The 22,034-nt window shown below is 45.6% G+C and overlaps 1 protein-coding gene across 1 annotated transcript; it reads left to right on the top strand.

The window, feature by feature from the left end:
* Positions 1 to 683: 683 nt before the first annotated feature.
* Positions 684 to 22,002, top strand: LOC103600674 (UPF0544 protein C5orf45-like). The gene is given in 10 exon segments (XM_008584984.1): positions 684 to 749; positions 3,774 to 3,833; positions 13,122 to 13,210; positions 17,331 to 17,406; positions 18,697 to 18,854; positions 19,524 to 19,611; positions 21,452 to 21,712; positions 21,714 to 21,794; positions 21,797 to 21,909; positions 21,954 to 22,002. Coding segments are annotated over 10 exon segments (1,041 nt in total).
* Positions 22,003 to 22,034: the final 32 nt, after the last annotated feature.

Raw genomic sequence — 22,034 nt, 5'->3', positions numbered from 1 at the left:
AGGGTAAAGACTGACTTTACTTAATTTCAAGACTTAGTGTAAATCAAGACATTGTGTTATTGGCCAAAGGACAGACATATGGGTCAATTAAATCCAATAGGGAGCACAAAAATATATCTACCTACAGTCAAGCTATTTTTTTCAACAAAGATTTCCAAGGGAATTCAATGGGGAAAGAAAAGTCTTTTTATCAAATGGATATCCACAGGGGAAAAAAATGAACATTGGCCCTCACCTCACACTGTCCACAAAGTTTAAATTTATCATAGACCTAACTGTTGAAACTAAAACCATAAACATTCTAGAAGAAAACATAGGTGAAAAAAATCTTCAGGATGTTGGTATATGCAAAGATTTGTTAGGACACACAAAGCACGAAGCATAAAGAAAATATGGATAAATTGGGTTTTAATAAAATTTAAAGCTTGTTCTTTAAATATTTTTTTTCTTTTTTCTATTGCTAGCCACATTGTTGACAAAGCTTGCTCTTTAAAAGATACCGTTAACAAAACAAAAAGGCAAGGCATAGAACCGTAATAACTTCGTATAGCATACATTATACGAAGTTATACGAAAGCGGGGCGGGGCGCAGACGCACAAAGAAGGCGCCCGGCACGGGACGGGCCCGAGTGTCGGAAGCGGGGCGGGGCGCAGGCGCACGCCAGGCGGGGACGGAGTTTGGGATGGCATCGCCTCAACCGGCTCGGGTCCTGCGGTGCTGCAGCTGCCGTCTATTCCAGGCGCACCAGGTGGGGCGGGCGCCGGCCTCCTCCTCCCGCGCGGGGACGGCGGGCAGGAAGTGGCGGGGCCGTGGGCGCGGTGTCGTGCGGCTGCAAGATGTACCTGGAGCCCAAAGAAGTAACGGTGACTGTGCTGAGGACTGGGCTTTATCGGTGTCGCTTCCCTATGTCGTTGTGCGCTTTTTGTTTTCGTTTTTTGCTTGGTGGTTGTAAAAATCAGAGGTAATGGTTTCTGCGGAGGTGGGCTCGTGAATTCCAGCAGGTAGTTGGGGAACCCAGTTTGAGGATAGCATTCTTTATGCAAAGCCTAGCTCTTTCTCAGTTTAAGTTAAATACTGTACAAGGGAGATGACAGTTCGTGAGTCTAAGACGACAGTGATGTGCCACCGAAGCATCCCCCGTCAACGCCTGGGCGCCCTTTGGTGTCTCCATGACTCTCCCTCCGTCTCTATCCGCGTGGAGAGGGCCCGACGCCTATTCGCCGAAGCATAAGCAACGGACGTATCGAGTATTTTAAACAGGATAAGCGATACTTATAAAACGTATTTGCTTCCCCGAGTTTCAACACGCAAGATAAGGGAATGTCACTTAACCTAATCTTTTCTGGATCGTACTTTGTCTCCCTGCTTGATGTCACATAATACCGCCGTTAGTGTATCCACTTCTGATAGTTCCCCCCTCCTCCTAGTTTTCTGCTAATCCACTGTGCCCTAGGAAAGGATAGCATCAAACTTCTTTAAAGTGTATGTTAACAAGTCAGTAAGATGCTGAGTATGCATCTGTAAGCTTGCATTTATTATTATTTTTATTTATTTATTTATTTTGGCAGCTAGCCGGTATGGGAATCCGAACCCGTAACCTTGGTGTTACCAGTGCCACCCTCTCCCAAAAGAGCTAACCGGCCAACCTGTAAGCTCGCATTTAATGCTGAGACTTAAGGGCTATTTTGGGGGCTCAGAAAATTTTTACTTATTTCCTTTTCTGGACTATGTTCTAGGAGTTTAGAGTAAATGGAAATAATTTGTTTTTTAATTATTACACCTTTATAATGTAGTGCATGCTGTCGTGATCGTTTTCAATTCTATGAAAAACGATTTGAAACCAAAAAGGAAGTTAACTGTTTAATTGTAAGTCTGCTGTTTACCGCACAATTTCACACATCTCTCTTAAATTCAACAACCTCTGAATTAGGTATCATTCCCATATTACAGAGATGGGAATACTGAAATCCAGAGAAATCAAGTGGTTTCTCCATCTAATAAATGTCAGAGCCAGACCTGTACATTTTTTGCCTGTTAAAGATCCTGTTATACCATACTGTTTCTTACCAGCTCCCCCGAATTAATCAGTTACCAGTTACTGTGTGTTCTTCCAGATTTTTTTTTTTTTTTTTTGGTCCTTTTTTGAGACCGGCTGCACCGCGCTCAGCCAGTGAGCGCTGTGAGTGCACCGGTCATCCCTATATAGGATCCGAACCCGCGGCGGAAGCGCTGCTGCGCTACCAGCGCCGCATTCTCCCGAGTGCGCCGCATTCTCCCGAGTGTGCCACGGGCTCGGCCCCCAGATTTTTTTTAATGCATTTATTACTTGCATATATACCCATATAAAATACACAGTGGTTTTTTGTTTTTGTTTTTTTTAAAAGATCACCGGTAAGGTGATCTTAACCCTTGACTGGGTGTTGTCAGCACCACACTCTCCCAAGTGAGCCACGGGCCGGCCCCGACATTTGTGATGTTAATTAAGCATGATATCTCATTACATTTCTTCAAGCAACTTTGGTGTCTCTCGATAACACCTTTTTGGTTATAAATGGACTCTTCGATTATCTCTTCTAACTAAATGTTTGCTTATATAAAAGCTGTCTTAGTGCTGGCCAGTTAGCTGACTTGGTAGAGTGGCACTGATAACACCAACATCAGGGGTTCAGATCCCCATACCAGCCAGCTGCCAATAAATAAATAAATCTATATTAATTTTTTTTTTTTTTTTTTTTAAAGATGACCGGTAAGGGGATCTTAACCCTTGACTTGGTGTTTTCAGCACCACGCTCAGCCAGTAAGCGAACCGGCCATCCCTATGTGGGATCCGAACCCGGGGCCTTGGTGTTATCAGCACCGCACTCTCCTGAGTGAGCCACGGGCCGGCCCTATATTTATTTTTCAAGATATTTATTTTGGACCTAGCCACTATATTAGATTACCTTAGTTTTTTAGTAGTTTTTCACTTTATTCTTTGGGTTTTCAGGTAAAAATCATATCAGTTATAATAATGATAGGGGATTTTTTTCTCCTTTCCAGTTTTTTTTGTTGTTGTTGTGGCTGACCTGGTATGGGGATTGAACCCTCGACCTTGATGTTATCAGCACCATGCTCTACCCAACAGAGCTAACTGGCCAGCCCTTTTTCCAATTTTTATACCTCTTACTATCTCTTTTTTAATTCCACTGGCTAGTACATCAGAAGAAATGGTAAATAAGAGTGGGAATCCTTGATTTGTTCTTCATTTTCATGGTGATGCTGGTAATGATCTCCAGCTTTGGAGTTGGTTCAAGGCATTTTTTAATGAAGAATCTAAGTCAAACACCAAGGTGAGGGGTTCAGATCCCAGCCAGCTGTCCAGAAAAAAAAGAAGAAGAAAATAAATGTCATAGAATTTTTTTGAGAACCGTGGGTGGCAGAGATCTAACTGGATTTTGTTTCATATGGATAGCCAGTTTCTCCAGAACCACTTATTAAATAGTCTGTTCTTTCCTCACTCTTAAAATGCCATGTTTATAATATGCTAAGTTTTCACACATATAAGTTGGTTTGTTTCTAGATTCTACTCTTTTCCATTGATTTATTTTATTTATTTTTTTTTTGCAGCTGGCCAGTTAAAGGATCCAAACTCTTGACCTTGGTGTTATAACACTGTGCTCTAACCAACTGAACAACCAGCCGGTCTCCACTAATTTTCTAAAAATTATTTCCGATCCACTTCCAGTTTGTTTTAAATAATTATCTGAGCTATATTTCTGAAATTTCATTGTAGGTGAAAAAGAGTCTCAAATGGACATGCAAAGCCTGTGGAGAGAAGCAGTCTTTTTTGCGGGTGAGTTCTGAGAAACAGAAAGCAGGTGGAGCCCAGCTCTGCAGAGGGTGTTCCTGTGGCATCCCAGCATTCCACAATGGGGACCGTTTTCTCTCACACAAAGTTCCCCAGATATGCGAGGAGAGCTCCTGCTCGAGGTACCTGCTCCCGCAGGAAGTGAAGTGAATGAAGCAGTGCCTGGAGAGGTCCTGCCGTTTGTTTCTTGCTTCAGCAAGTATTTATTGAGCACCTTCTATGTGCCAGGCACAGGGGAACAGTGGAAAGTAAGACTGTCAGAGTTCTTGTCCTCACAGATGTGCCCTGTGGAAGGGGAATAGGAACTAATACACATGTATGCGCGTGCACACACACACTCACACACGTGCATAATTTAAAACTAGACTGAGCACAATGAAAGGAAAGTTCAGGGGCCTTTAAGAAGATAACAAGAGGACTAACTGATATTTCATATTATAAAATCAAGCTGATTCTCTTGGCCTAAAAAAAAAAAAAAAGAAAAGAAGAGGGAATCAAACCTAACTGGGGGTGGGCAGGGCTGTTGCTGGAGGCAGGGGTATGGGAGAGAGTGGGCTCAGGAAGTGGAGGCAGTCAGGGAGCATGTGGATTGCACGGAACACATTGTAAATGCTCTTATTTAGCCTGCTTTTTTACCTGACATTGTGTACATCTTTTCAAGTTCACATATATTGACCTACCTAAACTCTTTTTTCTTTTTTTGGGTGGGGAGAGGGAGCAGCTAGCCAGTGCAGGGATCTGAACCCTTGACCTTGGTTTGGATCCCTAACCAACTACCTAAACTCTTCATACCACGAACTGTCCTGCATCTTTTGCTTTACTGAACCACTCGATCACCTGCCCCAGCCCTGATGCTGCCTCTACCACCTCATCCCTCACTCTTGTCCTCCGCAGCCACCGTGGCTTTCTCTGTGACCTTGAAACAATCCAAATCTGCTCCTTCTTAGGGCCTTTGTGCTCATTATTGGGGCTCTTTACTCTCTTCTCATTATCTTGACTGGGAATTATGTATTAATGCGTTCACATCAGTATTGTCCATCTCAGACTGTAAGTTCCATGAGAGCAGAGGCTTTACCTATTTTATTTACTGATGTATCCTCAGCTCCCAGCATAGTGCTGCACACAGTAAGTGCTCAATAAGTAATCAGTAAGTAACCAGTCTCACGTTGGTGAGCATTTAGGTCAATTTTCCTGCGAACTGTTATGCACAACTCTGCAATGAGGCTTTTTACAAATACCTCTTTGTTTACTTGACCGTTTACTATTTCCTTAGGACAAAGTCCTAGAAGTTAAACTGCTACTTTAGAGGGTATCTTTTGGTCAAGGTATTTGAGATGCAAACAATAGACAAAAACACTTCAGAATACCTTTAGCAAAATTTCAAAAGAATGTGCTGGCAAGGTGAAGCGATGTCCTAGGGAATCCAAGGGCAGAACTTCATCACTGACCCCAAGAACTGAAAAGCTGCCAACAAGCCAGGCATTATCTTTTCCTCCCTTTCTCCTCCCCCTCATCCAGTTTCTCCCTACATCTTCCTCCCCCTTCCCTTTTCTCTTCTCCTTCTCTTCCTCTTTCCTCCCAGACAGTTCACAGTAACATACTCTGCTCAGAGTCCACAGACTCCTATTCCAAGCCAGCTGGAGTAGCTGAGTTCCAGTTATGAGTTCCTGGGAGAAGCACTCTGATTGGGCCAGGTTGACTCAGATGTCTACTTCCTGTCCAGGCAACTGGGATTAGGTCTTGGAGGACAGGCTAGCTCATCATTTAGGCAGATACCCCACATAGTGAGCACTGCTTACTTTAGATGTCATACACATTTCTAAATTCTCCTTGAAGAAGGCCTTGCCTTCCTCTTGTGCCTCTAAGCAGGTGTGATGGTGTATGACTTATGGTTGACAGTAACACACACACCAAAATTGTAGGGGCTTACCACCATAGAAGTTGTCACGCTTGCTCTTGTAACAGTCCTGGGAGGACCTTGAGGTTAGCACGGTGCTGTCCTTGGGTCCCTCTGTTCTTTTATTCCCTGAGGCTTGTCTGCAGCTGCATCCAGCCACTGAAAGAGGCAGGAGCATGGTGGAGCTACCCAGGAGGCTTTTAGGACCAGGCCTAGAAGTAGCTAACATTTCACTGGAAATGCCTAGCCTCATGGCCCCATCTGACTGTGAGGCAGAGTGGAGAGTGAGGTCTAGTTTTGTGCCCTCATAGGGAAGAATGCATTTCTGTACTTAGCCAGAAGTCTCTGCCATTCAGGAGAGCACACCCCGACCAGTTATGCCAGACCTGTGTCATCACTCTTTTTTAACTTCGCCATGCCCCTCTCCATTCTCACTTGAACATGCTCCAAGCAGGACTGCAGTTCTACCAGTCCACTAAAATCGCTCTGGTCAAGGTTGGCAGTGATCTCCATGTTACTAAAAACAATGGTTAGCTCTTAGTCCTCACCTAACTTGACTTAGTGGCAGCATTTATCACAGTCTGTCCCTTCCGCCTCCATGAAACAATTTCTTCACTTAGAATTCCAGGTCATCCTGCTGCTGGTTTTCCTCCTGTCTTCCTAGCTGTTGTTTCAATTCACTTTGCTGGTTTTCTGCCATCTCCCCAATTTCTAAACATTGGAGTTCTCTAGAATTCAGTCTTTCAATCTCTCCTATAGCTGCTCACTCCCTGAGAACCCTCAAACGTATACCTCCAATCCAGGCCTGCCCCTCAGCTTGTTTCTGCTGCACCCACTCAGCTCTCTACTGGATATCAGATAGGAATCTCAGACTTGATATATCCAACACGGAAGCCCTGGTCATACCCCACAAACATGCCTTCCCCATAGTCATCCTCGTCTCTTAAATGCCAAGTCTCTCATTCTAGTTGTTTGGGTTAAAACCCTTGAAGCCATTTTTTTTTTTTTTTGGCTCCTGGCCAATAGCAGAGATCAACCCCTGGACCTTGGTGTTATCAGCACCACACTCTAGCTAACTGAGCAAGCGGCCAGCCCTCAAAGTCATTCTTGACTCCTCTTTTTCTTTTTTTTTTTTGGTGGCTGGCCGGTACAGGGAACTGAACTCCTCTTGTTCTTTACATTCTTCATCCAGTCTATCAGCAAATTTTGTCAGCTCCATCTTCACAATAGATCCAGAATATGACCACTTCTTACTCCAGTGGTGCGAGCCCACCTTGTTTCTTGCCTTAGTGTTTGTAGTAGCTTCCTAACTGACCTACCCGTGTCTGCTGTACAGTGTCTTCTCAACACTGCAGCTGAAGGGATTCCGCTAAAACATATACTGGGTCGTGTCACTCCTCTAGTCAGAACCTTCCAGGTTAGAGCAAAATCCGTGATCCTGCAGAAAGGGCCAGCGACCTAAGTTTTGCAAGTAGCCCAGTGTAAAATGAAAATGTGGGGCCCCTTGTTCAAAAAGCAAGGAAGACTTCTAGTCAAGATGGCAGAATAGACAGTCCCAGCACCACTCTCTCCCACAATTCAACTAATTTACAACTACTAAAAAGCAACGACAGCCAAGCTGGGGCCACTAGAGCTCAGGGGAAGAGGAGGAGAAACCTACAGAGTACATGAAGGCCAGAGAAGCCACATTGAGGAAAGAAAAAACCACTCTGACCATTTCAAGCCCCGGCCACTTCCAGGCTGGAGCTGCTGAGTGCACAGGGCAGGAGCTGGCAAAAGCCACAGTTGTGCCCTTCAGATGAAGTTGCTTGGAGGCGGCAGGAGAGAAGAGGGCCTTGCTGGCCCCCAGGCTGGCAAGACCAGTAATAGGGCTCCCATGGACCCACATAGGAGCAAGGAGCCACAATAACTGAAGAAAAAGAGCCACTCGGAGGCCAGAGAGTCATTGCAAGAGACCAGCCTATGGCCCATCCCATTGGAAGTGTTTGCAACACAGGCAGGGAGACAGGTCCACCGGGAGAACACTGGGACACAGCATAGATAGCTGATCTGCCCCCAACTCACCACAGGACCACTCAGAGGAGACTGGTCAGGAATATAGAATTGCACAGGGTACAGTTTGATGAAAAGACTTAGGCCCAGACCAGTGTTTCTACAAAACCCAGGTGCATTGGATTTCACAAAATCTGGAAGTACCTATAAAGTCAACCATTAAAACGTGAGATGCACAAAAAGCCTTCCCCAGGGAATCAACAGCAAAGCAGCAATTTAGCTCAACCACAGAGCTCAAGTACTGGTCCTCCTACTTTAGAAGTAAGCGAAGGACAGAGGAGAGACCTACAGAGTTCATGAAGGTGGGAGAAACTACCATGAGAGAAAGAAAAAGCTGCTCTGAGCATTTCGGGCTGTGGCTGCTTTAAGGCTTGAGCTGATGAGCGCATGGAGCAGGAGCCGGCAGAAGCCGCAGCTGTGCCCTTCAGATGGAGTTACTTGGAGGCAGCAGGAGAGAAGAGGGCCTTGGCGGCCCCCAGGACAGCAAGACCACTAATAGGGTTCCCATGGACCCATGCTGGAGCAAGGAGTGAGAACAACTGAAAAAAGGGAGCCATTCAGAGGCCAGTGAGTCATCACAAGGGACCAGTGCAGGGCCCGTCCCATGGGAAGTGTTTGGAGCATGGGTGGTGGGCGAGATGGGAACACCGGGAGAACACTGGGACTCAGCAAGGACAGCCAAGCTGACCCCAATCAGCACAGGACCACTCAAAGGAGACTGGTCAGGAATGCAGAATTGCACGGGGTACAGTTTGATGAACTCAGGCCCAGATCAGAGATTCCACAGAACACAGATCCACCAGGTCTCTGGAGAGCCGGAAGTACCTATAATATCAACCATTAAACCCTGAGCTACACAAAAACCTTCCTTAGGGAAACAGCAGCAAAGTGGCATTTTAAACAACCACACACTCAAGTACTGGTTCCCACAGGAAATCCCCCATGTTAGAAGCAAAGGACAAAAAATTAGTTCCGGTCCGGGCACACCACCAGCATCTTGGGGCCTGCCCGGTGACCCAAGGCATGGATCTGGGGACCAGACCCTCCTCCCACAACCAGGCACACCAGGCCAGGGCCTCAAGGCCCGGCCGGAGTCCTGAGGCTTGGGGAAGAGGACCGGACCTCTCTCCCACAACCAGGCACACTGCGCCAGCATCTCAGGGCCTGCCTGGGGACCCAAGGCATGGTGAAGGGGACTGGACTTCGCTCCCACAACCAGGCACACTGCACCAGTGCCTCAGGGCTTGCCCAGGGACTGGAGACGTGGAGATGGGAACCAGACACATCCCACAACTAAGCATACCACCAATGCCAAGGAGCATACCAAAAACATCACCTCCATGTGGGTGGCCCACCACAGCCACCACAGTAACCATGGCTGCCGTGGAAGTGGCTAGACGCCACAACCACCATGCAGATGATCCGCCAACCACTGGAGTGCATTCACACAGGGAGAGTCACCAGCAGAGACAAAGAAAAGAAGAGGACGTCTCTTTCCACAAAGCCCATTTCAGAGTGACAGAAGAAGCATCTGCTCTATGATAATATTGGGGGACCTGAACACATCTCTCAGCATTGGACGGATCATCTAGGCAACAAATCAACAGAGTAAGCATGATTCTTTCAGAAGGAGAGAAGAAATCTAGGGTAACTAGAGGGGGGAGGGGGAGGGAATGGGGGAAGGGGAGAGATTAGACAAGGGGCATAAAGAATAATTATGATTTGTAACAATATATACACTAGTAATATTGACTTGATCAACATATCTCTATGTTCAACTCCAAAAATATGTATAATTGGGGCCGAGCCCATGGCACACTCGGGAGAGTGCGGCACTGGGAGCACAGCGACGCTCCCGCCGCAGGTTCGGATCCTATATAGGAATGGCTGGTGCGCTCACTGGCTGAGTGCGGTGTGGGCGACACCACACCAAGGGTTGCGATCCCATTGCCGGTCATGGAAAAGACAAAAAATATATATATATGCATAATTGATTTTGATTCAATAAATAAAATGAATTTTTTTAAAAAAGTAAGCAAAGAGCAAGAAATTAGTTCCAGTGCAGAGTTTAAGTGGTGGGAACAGCAAATAATCCAACACAGAACTGAAAGAAAAAAGAGTACCCACAACCAGAGACAAAGTTTGATATTAACTAGTAAAGGTCTCATTTCACCAAAGAACACCTATAACACCTAGAAGGACCAAAAGTTCCCAGGGCTACCAAGCCAGAAAGGGGTGACAACCAGGAACACCACCAGTGCCATGGGGGCTGCCCAGGATCCTGAAGCATGGAGTCAGAAACCAGACCCCCTCTTACAACCAGGCACATCACCATTGCCACCACCAACTAGGTAAGGAGCATGCCAGAAACATCACCTCCATGTGGGTGGCCCACCACAGCCACCAAAATAACCACAGCTGCTGCAAAAGTGGCTAGATGCCACAACCACCATGCAGATGGTCTGCCAGCCACTGGAATACATTGACACAAGGAGAGTCACCAGCAGAGACCAATGAAAAGAAGCAAATGTCTCTCTCCACAAAGCTCATTCCAGAGTGACAGAAGAAGCATCTACTCTATGATAATATTGGGGAACTGAACACACCTATCAGTATTGAACAAATCATCTAGGCAGTAAATCAACAGAGTAACCATTACTCTTTCAGAGGGAGGGAAGAAATTTAGGGTAATTAGAGGAGGGAGGGAGAGGGAGAGGGGGAGAGATTAGACAAGGGGCATAAAGAGTAAGTTTGATTTGTAACAATATATATGCTAGTAATATTGATTTGGGTGACAGAAGAAGCATCTACTCTATGATAATATTGGGGAACTGAACACACCTATCAGTATTGAACAAATCATCTAGGCAGTAAATCAACAGAGTAACCATTACTCTTTCAGAGGGAGGGAAGAAATTTAGGGTAATTAGAGGAGGGAGGGAGAGGGAGAGGGGGAGAGATTAGACAAGGGGCATAAAGAGTAAGTTTGATTTGTAACAATATATATGCTAGTAATATTGATTTGGTCAACATATGTCAACGTTGAACCCCCAAAATATGTATAATCAATTATGATTCAATAAAAATTTTAAAATAAATAATAAAAAACCAAAAAATAAAAAAGCAAGGAAAAGTACTGTTAAATGTTTTAAAATATAAAGCTTTTTCCTTTCGTGGTCTCTTTTGACTTTTCATGTTTTTTATGTACTATTTAATGTGTTCCTAAGTAATGCTCACATTTTAAATTATTACAATGATTTTACTGTTCATTTTTATATTGTGCAATGCCAGTTTTAAAAATGCAAATATAAGAGCATTTAGCACCTATGTAGAATCGTCATAATTAGACAATTTGTATTTCACAGCTCACGTATACTTACATATTTCATTCTTTTTTTGTTGTTTTTTTGTCCTTTTTGAGACTGGCCGCACCGCCCTCAGCCAGTGAGCGCACCGGTCATCCCTATATAGGATCCGAACCCTTGGCGGGAGCACTGCTGTACTCCCAGCACCGCACTCTCCTGAGTGCGCCATGGGCTCGGCCCTACATAGTTCATTCTTACCACTGGAGTAAGAAGTGGTTATATTCTAGATCTATTTTGAAGGTAGAGCTGACAAAATTTGCTGGTGGATTGGATGAAAAGTGTAAAAGAAAAAGGAGTTCGGTTCCCTGTACTGGCCAGCCACCAAAAAAACAAAATGAAACCAAAAAAAGAAAAAGAGTCAAGAATAACTTTGAGGAAATGCTGCACAAAATTAACTCATCTGTTATTACTTTGCTTCTTGATATGCACATTTTCCCCACCCTGTCGACCTTAAGCTAACTGAAGAGTAAGAAAGGACGGAAAGGAAAAGGAACTATGAGTTGCCCTGTCTTTCCCTTTCCTTCTGTGTCATCATTTTCAGCATGGTGGCTGACTAATACAGGGAAGCAACGTGAGTAAGAAGAGGTATGATAGGGTTCCTTGGTGGTTTATGTCTTTTAGAAGGCCATTGCTACCTTTCTACATTTAAAACAAGTTCTAGTTCAAATGGGAAGCCTGGCCTCTCAGGCTTTCAGCACCTCTGCACTCAGGTGTAGACATCACACCCCGCGGGACACTCGGAGTCTCGCGGAGCTCCCATGCATCGTGAGTCCAGGGAACTCTGCTGTGGGGCATCGAGAATGCACTCTGCAAATGGGGTGGCGAGGAACAGTGGGCATGCATAGTGTGCGTATGTCTTCTGCTCACAGACATGCTCCATTGTCCCATTGGACTTCACTTAACACAAGTTCAAAGACCACATTTTTAAGAATTTCAAGATGGCAACACCCATGAAGCTGATTCTGCCTGTGGTAAATCCTACACTCTCAAATTTCATTTCCTGCCATCTTCCCCTTAGGCCACTCAGCCCCAGCCATGCCGGCCCCTCACTGTTCCTCCAAAATGCCAGGCTAGGTATCTTTGCACACATTGCTATTACAGTGCTGCTTCCCCAGAGAGTTACATGGCTTGTCCCCTTATATCTTCCTATCTGTGCTCAAGTGTCACCTTCTCAGTGACCCATTCCTTGACCACTTTGAACACCCTATGTAAAATTGTATACTCTCTCTCCAACTCAACCCCACCCTGCTTTCGTTTCCTTATTTTTCTCAGGAGTTCTTGTCACCATCTGCTAGTCATATGTCTTACTTATTTGATTATTGTCTATCTCCTCTCACTAGAATGTGAGCTCCACAGTGACAGTGAGTTTTGTCCACTGCTGTATTGTACTGTATTGTATTGTCTGTGCCTACCAAGATCTGGCACATAATAGGTGCTCGACGTGGTGCTGACAACACCAAGCCAAGGGTTAAGATCCCCTTACCGGTCATCTTTTTAAAAATAAAAAAAAATAGGTGCTCGAATAAATAATTATTAAATGAATGAATAACAGCTAAGTGGGAAAAAGGAATCTAATTTTATTTTGTATCGCTTTGATTATCAGCAAGAGTATCATTTCATATATTTATTTGCAATTTGTGTTACTTCTCTCATGATTCTTTTATTCATGTTCATTAACCATTTTTTGTAAGGCTTTAGGTTGACTTTGGCTTTGATAGGTAGAGTTTAGGGTCCTAGTGGGACAGCCAGATATACCCAGACTATTAGTTCGAGAGCCTGTTAGTTGTGAATCACTCTACAAGTAGTGATCAGACATTAGTATTCCTGCATGCTGCTTCAGGCATCTTTGGCCCTTGCAAAGTACAGCTTTGTCCTGCCTGGGTACATCTCAAATAGATATGTTTCTCAGCATTCTGCCAATATTTTTTAAACTTAATATAAATTTTTTTTGTTTCTCAGGCTTACGGTGAGGGCTCTGGTGCTGACTGTAGACACCATGTCCAAAAGTTAAATCTGCTGCAAGGACAGATTTCAGAGATGTCACTCAGGTACAGTTGCTTGGGAGAGGAGCACCGTTATCTCACTCTGTTTTTATCTTGACTGGATAGTGGAAGTATACAATGGAGAAATCCTGTAGATTTCTATGTCTTACTATATGGCAGATTAAATACCCTGAGAAGTTCTCCCACTGAAAATAATTTAAGGGCCAGCCCGGTGGCGCACTCGGTAGAGTGCGGCGCTCCCACCGAGAGTTCGGATCCCATATAGAGACCGGTCCGCTCACTGGTTGAGCACGGTGCAGGCGTGACACTGAGGGTTGCGATCCCGTTGCTGGTCGCGGTGCGGGCGCAACACCGAGGGTTGTGATCCCGTTACCGGTCACGAAAAAAGACAAAAAGGAAAAAAAATAATAATAAAAAAATAATAATAATTTAAAATGCTGGCTATAAGATTTTTTTTTTTTTTTTTTTTAAAGATGACCGGTAAGGGAATCTTAACCCTTGACTTGGTGTTGTCAACACCACACTCAGCCAGCGAGCAAACCGGCCATCCCTATATGGGATCCCAACCCGTGGCCTTGGTGTTATCAGCACCACACACTCCCGAGTGAGCCACGGGCCAGCCCCTGGCTATAAGATTTTAAATGCACTGATGGGATGACAAGAAGGTAAGTAACCCTCAGAGGTAAAAAATGAAGTAAAAGCCAAAGTCCAGAGAGGAAGCAGCTGAGCTGCTGAGGTGATTGAAGCCTGGAGCAGTGGAGCCTTCATTTAGACACCTGGGAGGGGTGCAAGAGACAAAACACAAAACCTCGGGCCTGGTCAGTGTGGGGAGCTCAGTAGGAGACCATATAAAGCTGAGATCCCAAAAGATGTGCCCTCAGTGTACAAATGAACTGAAATATGTCCACTCTGCAACAGGGAGCTTGCCTGTGTTGACCTTGGCACTGGCTGAAAAGAGAGACATGTCTTTCCAAGATTTTGGAAGGACAAGGAAGCTGTCACATGGTTTTTTAGCCTTTTATACACACTGTGAAAAGTCTCAAGTTGAGAATTTATTTTTCAGTTGTCCCAGGAAGCAGAGGTAAGTGCAGCTCCTCTCTGGAGCAACTCATCTTCAACCTAGGCCTCAAAGAATTCCCACAAATAAAGTTCCAAGTAGCATATACTCAAAGTTAAAAAGTATTAAACACTCAAGGAAACATGTCATCATGAGCAAAAGACAGCAGAAACAACAGCCAGAAAAGTTATATCCACAAAGACCTCAGAACTTAAAATATTGCATATTTAATATATTTTAATAAAAGAGGTGGTTGATAATATGAGGAACTTGAAAAAACAGCCAAGTATATTTGAAAAAGAGCCAAAGAGTTTGTAGAAATTAAAAGTATAATCACTGAAATTAAAAATTCAGTAGACAAGTTAAACAGATTAAATGCAGCTGAAGAGAGAAATAGTGAAATGGAAGATAAATCTGAAGAAATTATTCACAGAGCAGCACAAAAAGATTAAAAAGTGGAATATATGAGGGAAAGTTGAGAGACATAGAGAATACAGAGAAGAGTCCCAGCAAGAGAGAATAAAGAGAATGGGGCAAAGGCAATATATTTGAAGAGAACAGAGCACATTCCTGAATCAAAGACTTAACATTCTTAAATTCAGAAAACAGCAAATCCCAAACTGGATAAAACCATCGATTTATTTGCAAACAGCATGATTGTGTTTGGAGGAGATCCTAAAGAATCTATAAAAATTCTACTAGAACTAAATTTAGCAAGATCACTAGGATACAAGGTCAACATACAAAATTAAATTGTATTTCTATATAAATGCAGTGAACAATTGGAAAAATGATTTTAAAAATCAAATACCATTTTTTTGTTTGTTTTTGCAGCTGGCTGGTAAGGCAAAATACCATTTATAATAGCATCAAAAAATGAAATACTTAGGGATAAATATAACAAAAAATGTGTAAGATTTGTTCAGTAAAAACTACAAAACATTGCTTAGAGAAATTAAATATTGGGCCGGCCCGGTGGCGCACTCGGTAGAGTGCGGCGCTCCCGCCGAGGGTTCGGATCCCATATAGAGACCGGTCCGCTCACTGGTTGAGCGCGGTGCGGGCGCGACACCGAGGGTTGCGATCCCGTTGCCGGTTGCGGTACGGGCACGACACCAAGGGTTGCGATCCCATTACCGGTCACGAAAAAAGACAAAAAAGAAAAAAAAAAAAAGAGAGAGAAATTAAATATTTAAATTAAGAGATTTCATGTGTATGGATTGGAAAACTCAATATTGTTAAGATGTCATTCATTCTAAATTGATCTATAGGGCTGGCCAGTTAGCTCAGTTGGTTAGAGCACAGCCTTATAACCCTAAGTTCACAAGTTCAGATCCCCATACAGGCTAGCTGTCCAGAACAAAAAAAAATTGATCTATAGAGTCAACCTAATCCAAAGCAAAATTTCGGTTTTTTAAGAAATTGACAAGCTGATACTAAAATTTATATAGAAATGCAAAGGACCTAGAATTGCCAGAACAATTTTGATGAAGAACAAAGTTGGAAGACTTAAAACAACCTGATTTCAAGATTTACTATAATGCTACAGTACTCAAGATAGTGTGATCTTGGTGAAAGGCTAGACATACATCAGCTGGCAAATGGATAAACAAATTGTGGTATATTCATACAACGGAATATTACTCAGCAACAAAGACAACATGGGGAAGTCTGAAAAACATTGCTAAGTAAAAGAAGCCATACACAAAAAGTACATGCTGTATGGATCAGTAGGGAAAGGAGGAAATTGCCTGCAAAGGCACATAGGGGACCTTTTTGGGGTGATGAAAATTTTCTATATCTTGATTGGGGTGGTAGTTACAAAGGTATAATTTATTAAAACTCATTTAGGTGTACACTTAAATGAGTGTGTTTTAGTATGTATTCACTATACCTCCATAAGTTAATTTTAAAAGTAAAAAAAAAAAAAAAAAAATCTGTGCTTAGACCAACAACATAGTGAAATCGCAGAACCCAGAAGACAAAGAGAAGAGCTGAAAAGCAGCTGGAGAGAAGAGAGATCACCTACAAAGGAACAACAGACATCCAGCCTCTCAGTGGTAGCATTAGAAACAGGAAGACAGACTTGTCTTTGGAGTGCCAAGATGTCCTTTAGTTGATGGAGTTGAGTTCTGGCCAATAGCTGGTAAGACACCGTTCACCTGAACTTTGGAGTATTGAGCACGTGGCAGGGTAGGGTTTTCACATGCAGGATCTCATTTCATCTTCATAATAGCCCTGTGAGGACTACTGACTTCATGTTACAGACGAAGATGCTGAGGTGGAGGCGCCCACATCAGCTAGAATTTGGGGCTCACTAGAGAGAGTTCTCATTTGACCATGTGATGCAATAGCCCCATCTGACATGGATGGACGTGGCTTTGGCTCTGACCTCTGGTCCTCACAGTAAATGTGTTCACTGGCCATCCAGCCCAACTCGAGACTGCAGAGACTCCAGCTCCTCACTGTTTCATGTGAGGAAGAGCCCTGCTGTCCCTGGGAGGCTGGATAGAGTTACTATGATAGATCAAGCTCAGTAAAATTCCTTCTCTCTCATGATGGTTAAGAGGTAAGACTCTTGTATGACCCTATCTAATGGGGACATCCCCATTGCTGATGGGAGGGACTCTGTGCTGCAAGAGTTCAGCCGACATTACTCAGTGTGCTCCAGGCCCTGAGCAGGACATGCCCGCATACAGCCTCATTTATCTTCACAGTCACCTGTGCAGTATTATCCCTGTTTGCGAATAAAGAAACGGCTGCAGTGATGTACCCAATGTCACACAAAGCTAGTCACTAGCAAAGACAGGATGCAGAGTCCCATCTCTCTAGGTTAAGAGTCTGCCCCCTCTTCCCTGTGTCATGTTTCCTATTAATTAGAGGGTTTTAGCAGCCTCAGCCACAGGAAACAAATAGTTCCTCTGCTTAGGCCTTCTCAGCTGCTGGAAGTGACTGAATCACATCAAGACAACAGAGATAGTCCCTAAGATCACCCCAAATCAGTCTTGGATACCCATTGTCAAGTCCTTGCGTCCTGCTGTTTTATCTTCCTTGTCCTTCATATTCCTGGTCATTTTATAAAGGACATATGTATGATCTTTCCCTGAGGTCTCTGGAAGAACCTGCGAGTGCCAGTGAAGGAGAAAACACAGGTCCTGCACAGGCTGAGAATGGGATACTGCAGGTAAGCCAGGAGTGTCTGTCCCAACCCCGCCATCTGGGCCATGGATGGTGTTCCATTTACATATTCATTAGTCATCTGTTCAGCAAATGCTTATTAATGCCGCCACATGATAGCACTTGGCATAAAGCTACAAGGAACAAAAAAATGAAATCATTACAATACTCTGTAAAAAGGACTACTTCTGTCTGCTTGGAGAACTCCTTCTGGACTTAGCTCAAACTTCACCTCCTTGTGCTGCTTCCGCTTGGTTCCCGCAGCACTCTGGGAATGCCTGATAGGGAAAGGGTGCTGGTGTCAAATACCAGGAATCACATCTAGTTATTCTATCCCGAGCTCCTAGTAGTTGCTCGATGTGTGTAAGAGCTTTAGTGACTGAATAGGCAGTGCCACTGGTACATCCAAGGTACCATGGCTCCATGGGGTACTGTGTCCCACCAGGGCCAGAGGGAGGGGAACAACTGTCCAGCTGCAGAGCAGCACCCGCCTCTGCTCATGGGACTGTGCTGGCAGCATCCTCTCACCACTTGGTCTTCATATTTTCATTATAAACAGGGAGATGCTGTTGCGCACGGTGCCCTGACACAGCGCTCTGGCATCTTTGTGTCTGTGCTCCTAATTGAGTTCATTTACACGCTTAATCTACATCCTTCTTATTATAACAGATATACTTTTCATTTATATCATTCTGTATGTTACTATGTGGGTTTTGATGATTTTCTTTTTTTTTTTTTCTTTTTTTGTCCTTTTTGAGACCAGCCGCACCACGCTCAGCCAGTGAGCGCTGTGAGCGCACGGGTCATCCCCATATAGGATCCGAACCCGCGGCGGGAGCGCTGCTGTGCTCCCAGCGCCGCACTCTCCTGAGTGCACCACGGGCTCGGCCCAGTGATTTTCATTTTTAAAAATACTACAGAATATAGTGGATGTACCAATGTTGGTTCCCTTATTATGGGGCTTTAGGCTCTTTCCACACTTTTGCTATTATAAACAATATTTGCTATTATGTCTAACACTGTGACTGGCATCTCTGTGCCTTTTCTCTTTGTTTGGAGTCCCTGGGTCAGAGAGCATAGACATTTGTCAGGGTCTTGACCAGTTGTGCCCTTCTGCTATCCCAAGGCCTGTGTGCACCATCCCCATTGGTGTCATCACCTCCCAGCCAAATGCTTTTCCTGGTGATGAGGTAGACGTGGGTCCTGAGACCCTCAGACATGAAAGTCAGGCTGGGGATTTTCAGTGCAAGCGCCTGCTTTCCAACTCTGAAAATCAACTTCTTTCCCAATCCTGTAGGAAAAATCCCAGCCCTCAGGGAACCGCTGGCTGAAGTATCTGGAAAAGGACTCCCAAGAGCTGGAGCTGGGAGGAGGAGGAGTGTGTTTCAGCAGACAGCCCTCATCCCAAACGGAGGAGCCAGACCCTCCCTTCAGTCAAGGCCTTCCTAGGAAAAGGTGCCACATTCTCCTCTAATCCAGCCCTCGTCCAGGGCCCACATTGACCCCTAGAATGGGGGGACTGATGATCCACTTCTAGCAGTCAGCCAAGTGGGAGAAGCCTGAGCAGCACACACCAACGTGTGGGAAAGCTGAGCCGCCGCCATCACCATAGCCTCTGTGCCCAGTGCCCGCGAGGGTGCCCTTTGTAGTGCTCGATTGTGAGTGTCTCAGACTGTACTGACCTCAGGGAAGAATTTCCTGTAAGGGCAGGGATGACAAAGTGAAGTGTGGCCAGAATAGCCAACGGGTCTGGGAGCGTTTAGCCTAGAGAAGCCAAGACCTCAGACTTTATAGGTTTCTCTTCCGCTCCAGCTTTCCTCTGCGTGTCAGTGAGTTTCTGGCGAGACTGCCTTAGGCTAAAGATCTAGGGTGGCTCTGATGGGGCAGGTGCTTTCGAAAGTAAGACTCCACTTTCAAACAAGAACTTGCTGACAACAATGGGGCAGAGAAATGTGCTGCTGGGCTGTTGTGGGGCAGCCTGTGTCTGGAGGTGGGGCGCAGCTCAGCAGCCTCCCAGGAAGCTGCAGGGGTGAGAAGGCTCCTGCTGGCTTGGTGTAGGCCCAGCTGACCACCGTGTCAGGCCCTGGAGGAGCTGGACTGTTAACAGCGCTTTCCCTCTGCCAGGAGATGGAGCCATGGCACAGTCCACCCAGCACATGGCCTTGTTGTCCAGGACTCAGGCCACTCTGAGGACACCCTGCAACCCCAGAAGGTTGGTGATGGGAGGCACTTGCTGGTCGCATTGACTGCTGAGCCTATGTAGTATTTTTTTATTGTCTTGTTTTGTCATCAGTTGATGAAGTATGAGATTTATACCCCCAAAAAGCCCAACTTCCCATCTGGGTTCCTAGTCTTTTCTGTCTTCAGCCCAACCCTTTCTCTTTGTACCCCGATTCCCTCACTGCTCTTCCTCTCCCGTGAAGTTAACCATGACCAAGAGGGCATCTTGATGCCTTGGAGTTAACTAAGGTTGGCCAGCAGGGACTTTCTGAGTCAGGACCACCGTCTTCATTCTGCACAGAGTGGAGGATCTTTGTCTGACTGTTAGTAACAGGGCCTGCCCTGGGCTTCTCAGGAAATGCTTCCCTCACACCTTCCCATCCCAGCTGCGGACTCTTGCACCTGAGGTGCTCCTCATCTAGGATGTGTTCTTGTTCTCGATGCTTTGCACCTAGCAGGCCCCACCACACATTCCACGCTGCATAACGCAGGTTTTGCTTTACGTTGTCATGGGAGCATGGGCATGAGGCAGAGGAACGCTGCAGGCAGGAGCCTGCTGGGCACATCACAGCCCCCACCCGTCAGCCATCGTTTGCCTTGGCCAGCTTCAGACTGTACGCAGAGCACTAGCTCAAAGCCAAAAGGCAGCATCCAAAATTGGTGTCACCACCACCTAGTTTTGTGACACCAGGTAAATATGTGACCCTGAATTTCCAAATTATGGAATGATGATAACAGTTATTAAGTCTTTACCATGTACCAATCCATGGGCTAAACATTTTAACTGCATCATCCTGTTTAATGCTCACAAGTCTGTTGTTTTGTTTTAGAGGTGAGGAATTAGGGCTTACAGAGGTTTAGTGAGGTCACAGCAAGTTCAGTGGCAAAGCCAATGTCAAGCATCTGGACCACAGTGCCTCTTCCATGTTTCCTGGGTGGCCGTGTTGCAGGGACCCACTCTCATTGCTTTCAAATCCCTTTCTAAGTGGCAAAACCCAATTTTCAGTGCATCTTTGGTTCCTGAGGAGGGAGAAGCCAGGCCTAACACTTGTTGTCACACCCCATGGGGAGCTCGGTGCAGCCAATTCCACAGCTCCAGAACCTCAACCCGGTTCTAGAGACTCCCATCCGACTGGGAATGAGAAGGGAGAATGGATTCTGCCTCCATCCCTTTCTAGATGATCTCTAGGGCCCTTCCTGCCTGCGGTTCTAGAGACTCCCATCCGACTGGGAATGAGAAGGGAGAATGGATTCTGCCTCCATCCCTTTCTAGATGATCTCTAGGGCCCTTCCTGCCTGCGGTTCTAGAGACTCCCATCCGACTGGGAATGAGAAGGGAGAATGGATTCTGCCTCCATCCCTTTCTAGATGATCTCTAGGGCCCTTCCTGCCTGCGGTTCTAGAGACTCCCATCCGACTGGGAATGAGAAGGGAGAATGGATTCTGCCTCCATCCCTTTCTAGATGATCTCTAGGGCCCTTCCTGCCTGCGGTTCTAGAGACTCCCATCCGACTGGGAATGAGAAGGGAGAATGGATTCTGCCTCCATCCCTTTCTAGATGATCTCTAGGGCCCTTCCTGCCTGCATCTCTTCAGGCACATGACTCTCAGGTCCCCAGGAGGTAGATCACCTGATGACATGAGAATGTCTTCTCTTTTGGAAAGCATGGTCGTGGATTAGTGGGGCATTTTGGGGTGAGGGATGGAAGGCACTTATTCACTTTGCTAATCCTCAAAATTAAAGTACATCCCTAGCCGGCAACGAGGACATGAGCGTAAAGCACCAAGTAGAGGCCAAGATGTGACAGGCCACCTTCTTGGATTCTCTTTCAGGGCTATGCTGGCCTGACCAGGAAGGTGAAACAAGGCAGCAGCCACTGCCTCCAGGAGAACTCTGCAGACTGCAACACCGGGGAGCTTAGTGTTCCTTGGAGGAAACTACCAAGTCCTGCTCGGCAGGTTAAGGCCACATATTCTAAATGGGCACGATTTCTCTCATCACCTGGAAACAGCTCACATGTGGACACAGAGTTACCCAGACCACTGCAGAGGAGCCCCACACCAGCCAGTCCAGCACAGGCTCAGCAAGGGACCCCCCAGGGCCCAGACCCCAAGGGTAGGCCACCCCAGCAGGCCCACTGCCACCGTTCAGCTTCCTCAGGCCACACACACACTCCCACACTCAGGTCCGAGAGGTCCTGCAGCAAGACCCCCAAGCAGTCACGGGGCACAGGGCCTCCTTGGGCAGAGGGTGGGTCTTTGGTCCAAGTGGCACAGAAGCCCCCACCCAGGCAATGTCTATTTAATTATTTCACCCTCCACTATCTGACCCTAGTCATTTTGAACTACATGAGGAGGCAGAGACAGAGAAGAGGTCGATATAAGAGGAGGGAGGATCAGAGACTTGCCTTCTCTG

Source organism: Galeopterus variegatus, unplaced genomic scaffold (genome assembly GCF_000696425.1).
Source record: "Galeopterus variegatus unplaced genomic scaffold, G_variegatus-3.0.2 Scaffold3414, whole genome shotgun sequence".
Classification (NCBI taxonomy): Eukaryota; Metazoa; Chordata; class Mammalia; order Dermoptera; family Cynocephalidae; genus Galeopterus; species Galeopterus variegatus.
The sequence above is the reverse complement of the archived record's forward strand: the minus strand, read 5'-3'. Positions and strand labels throughout refer to the sequence as shown.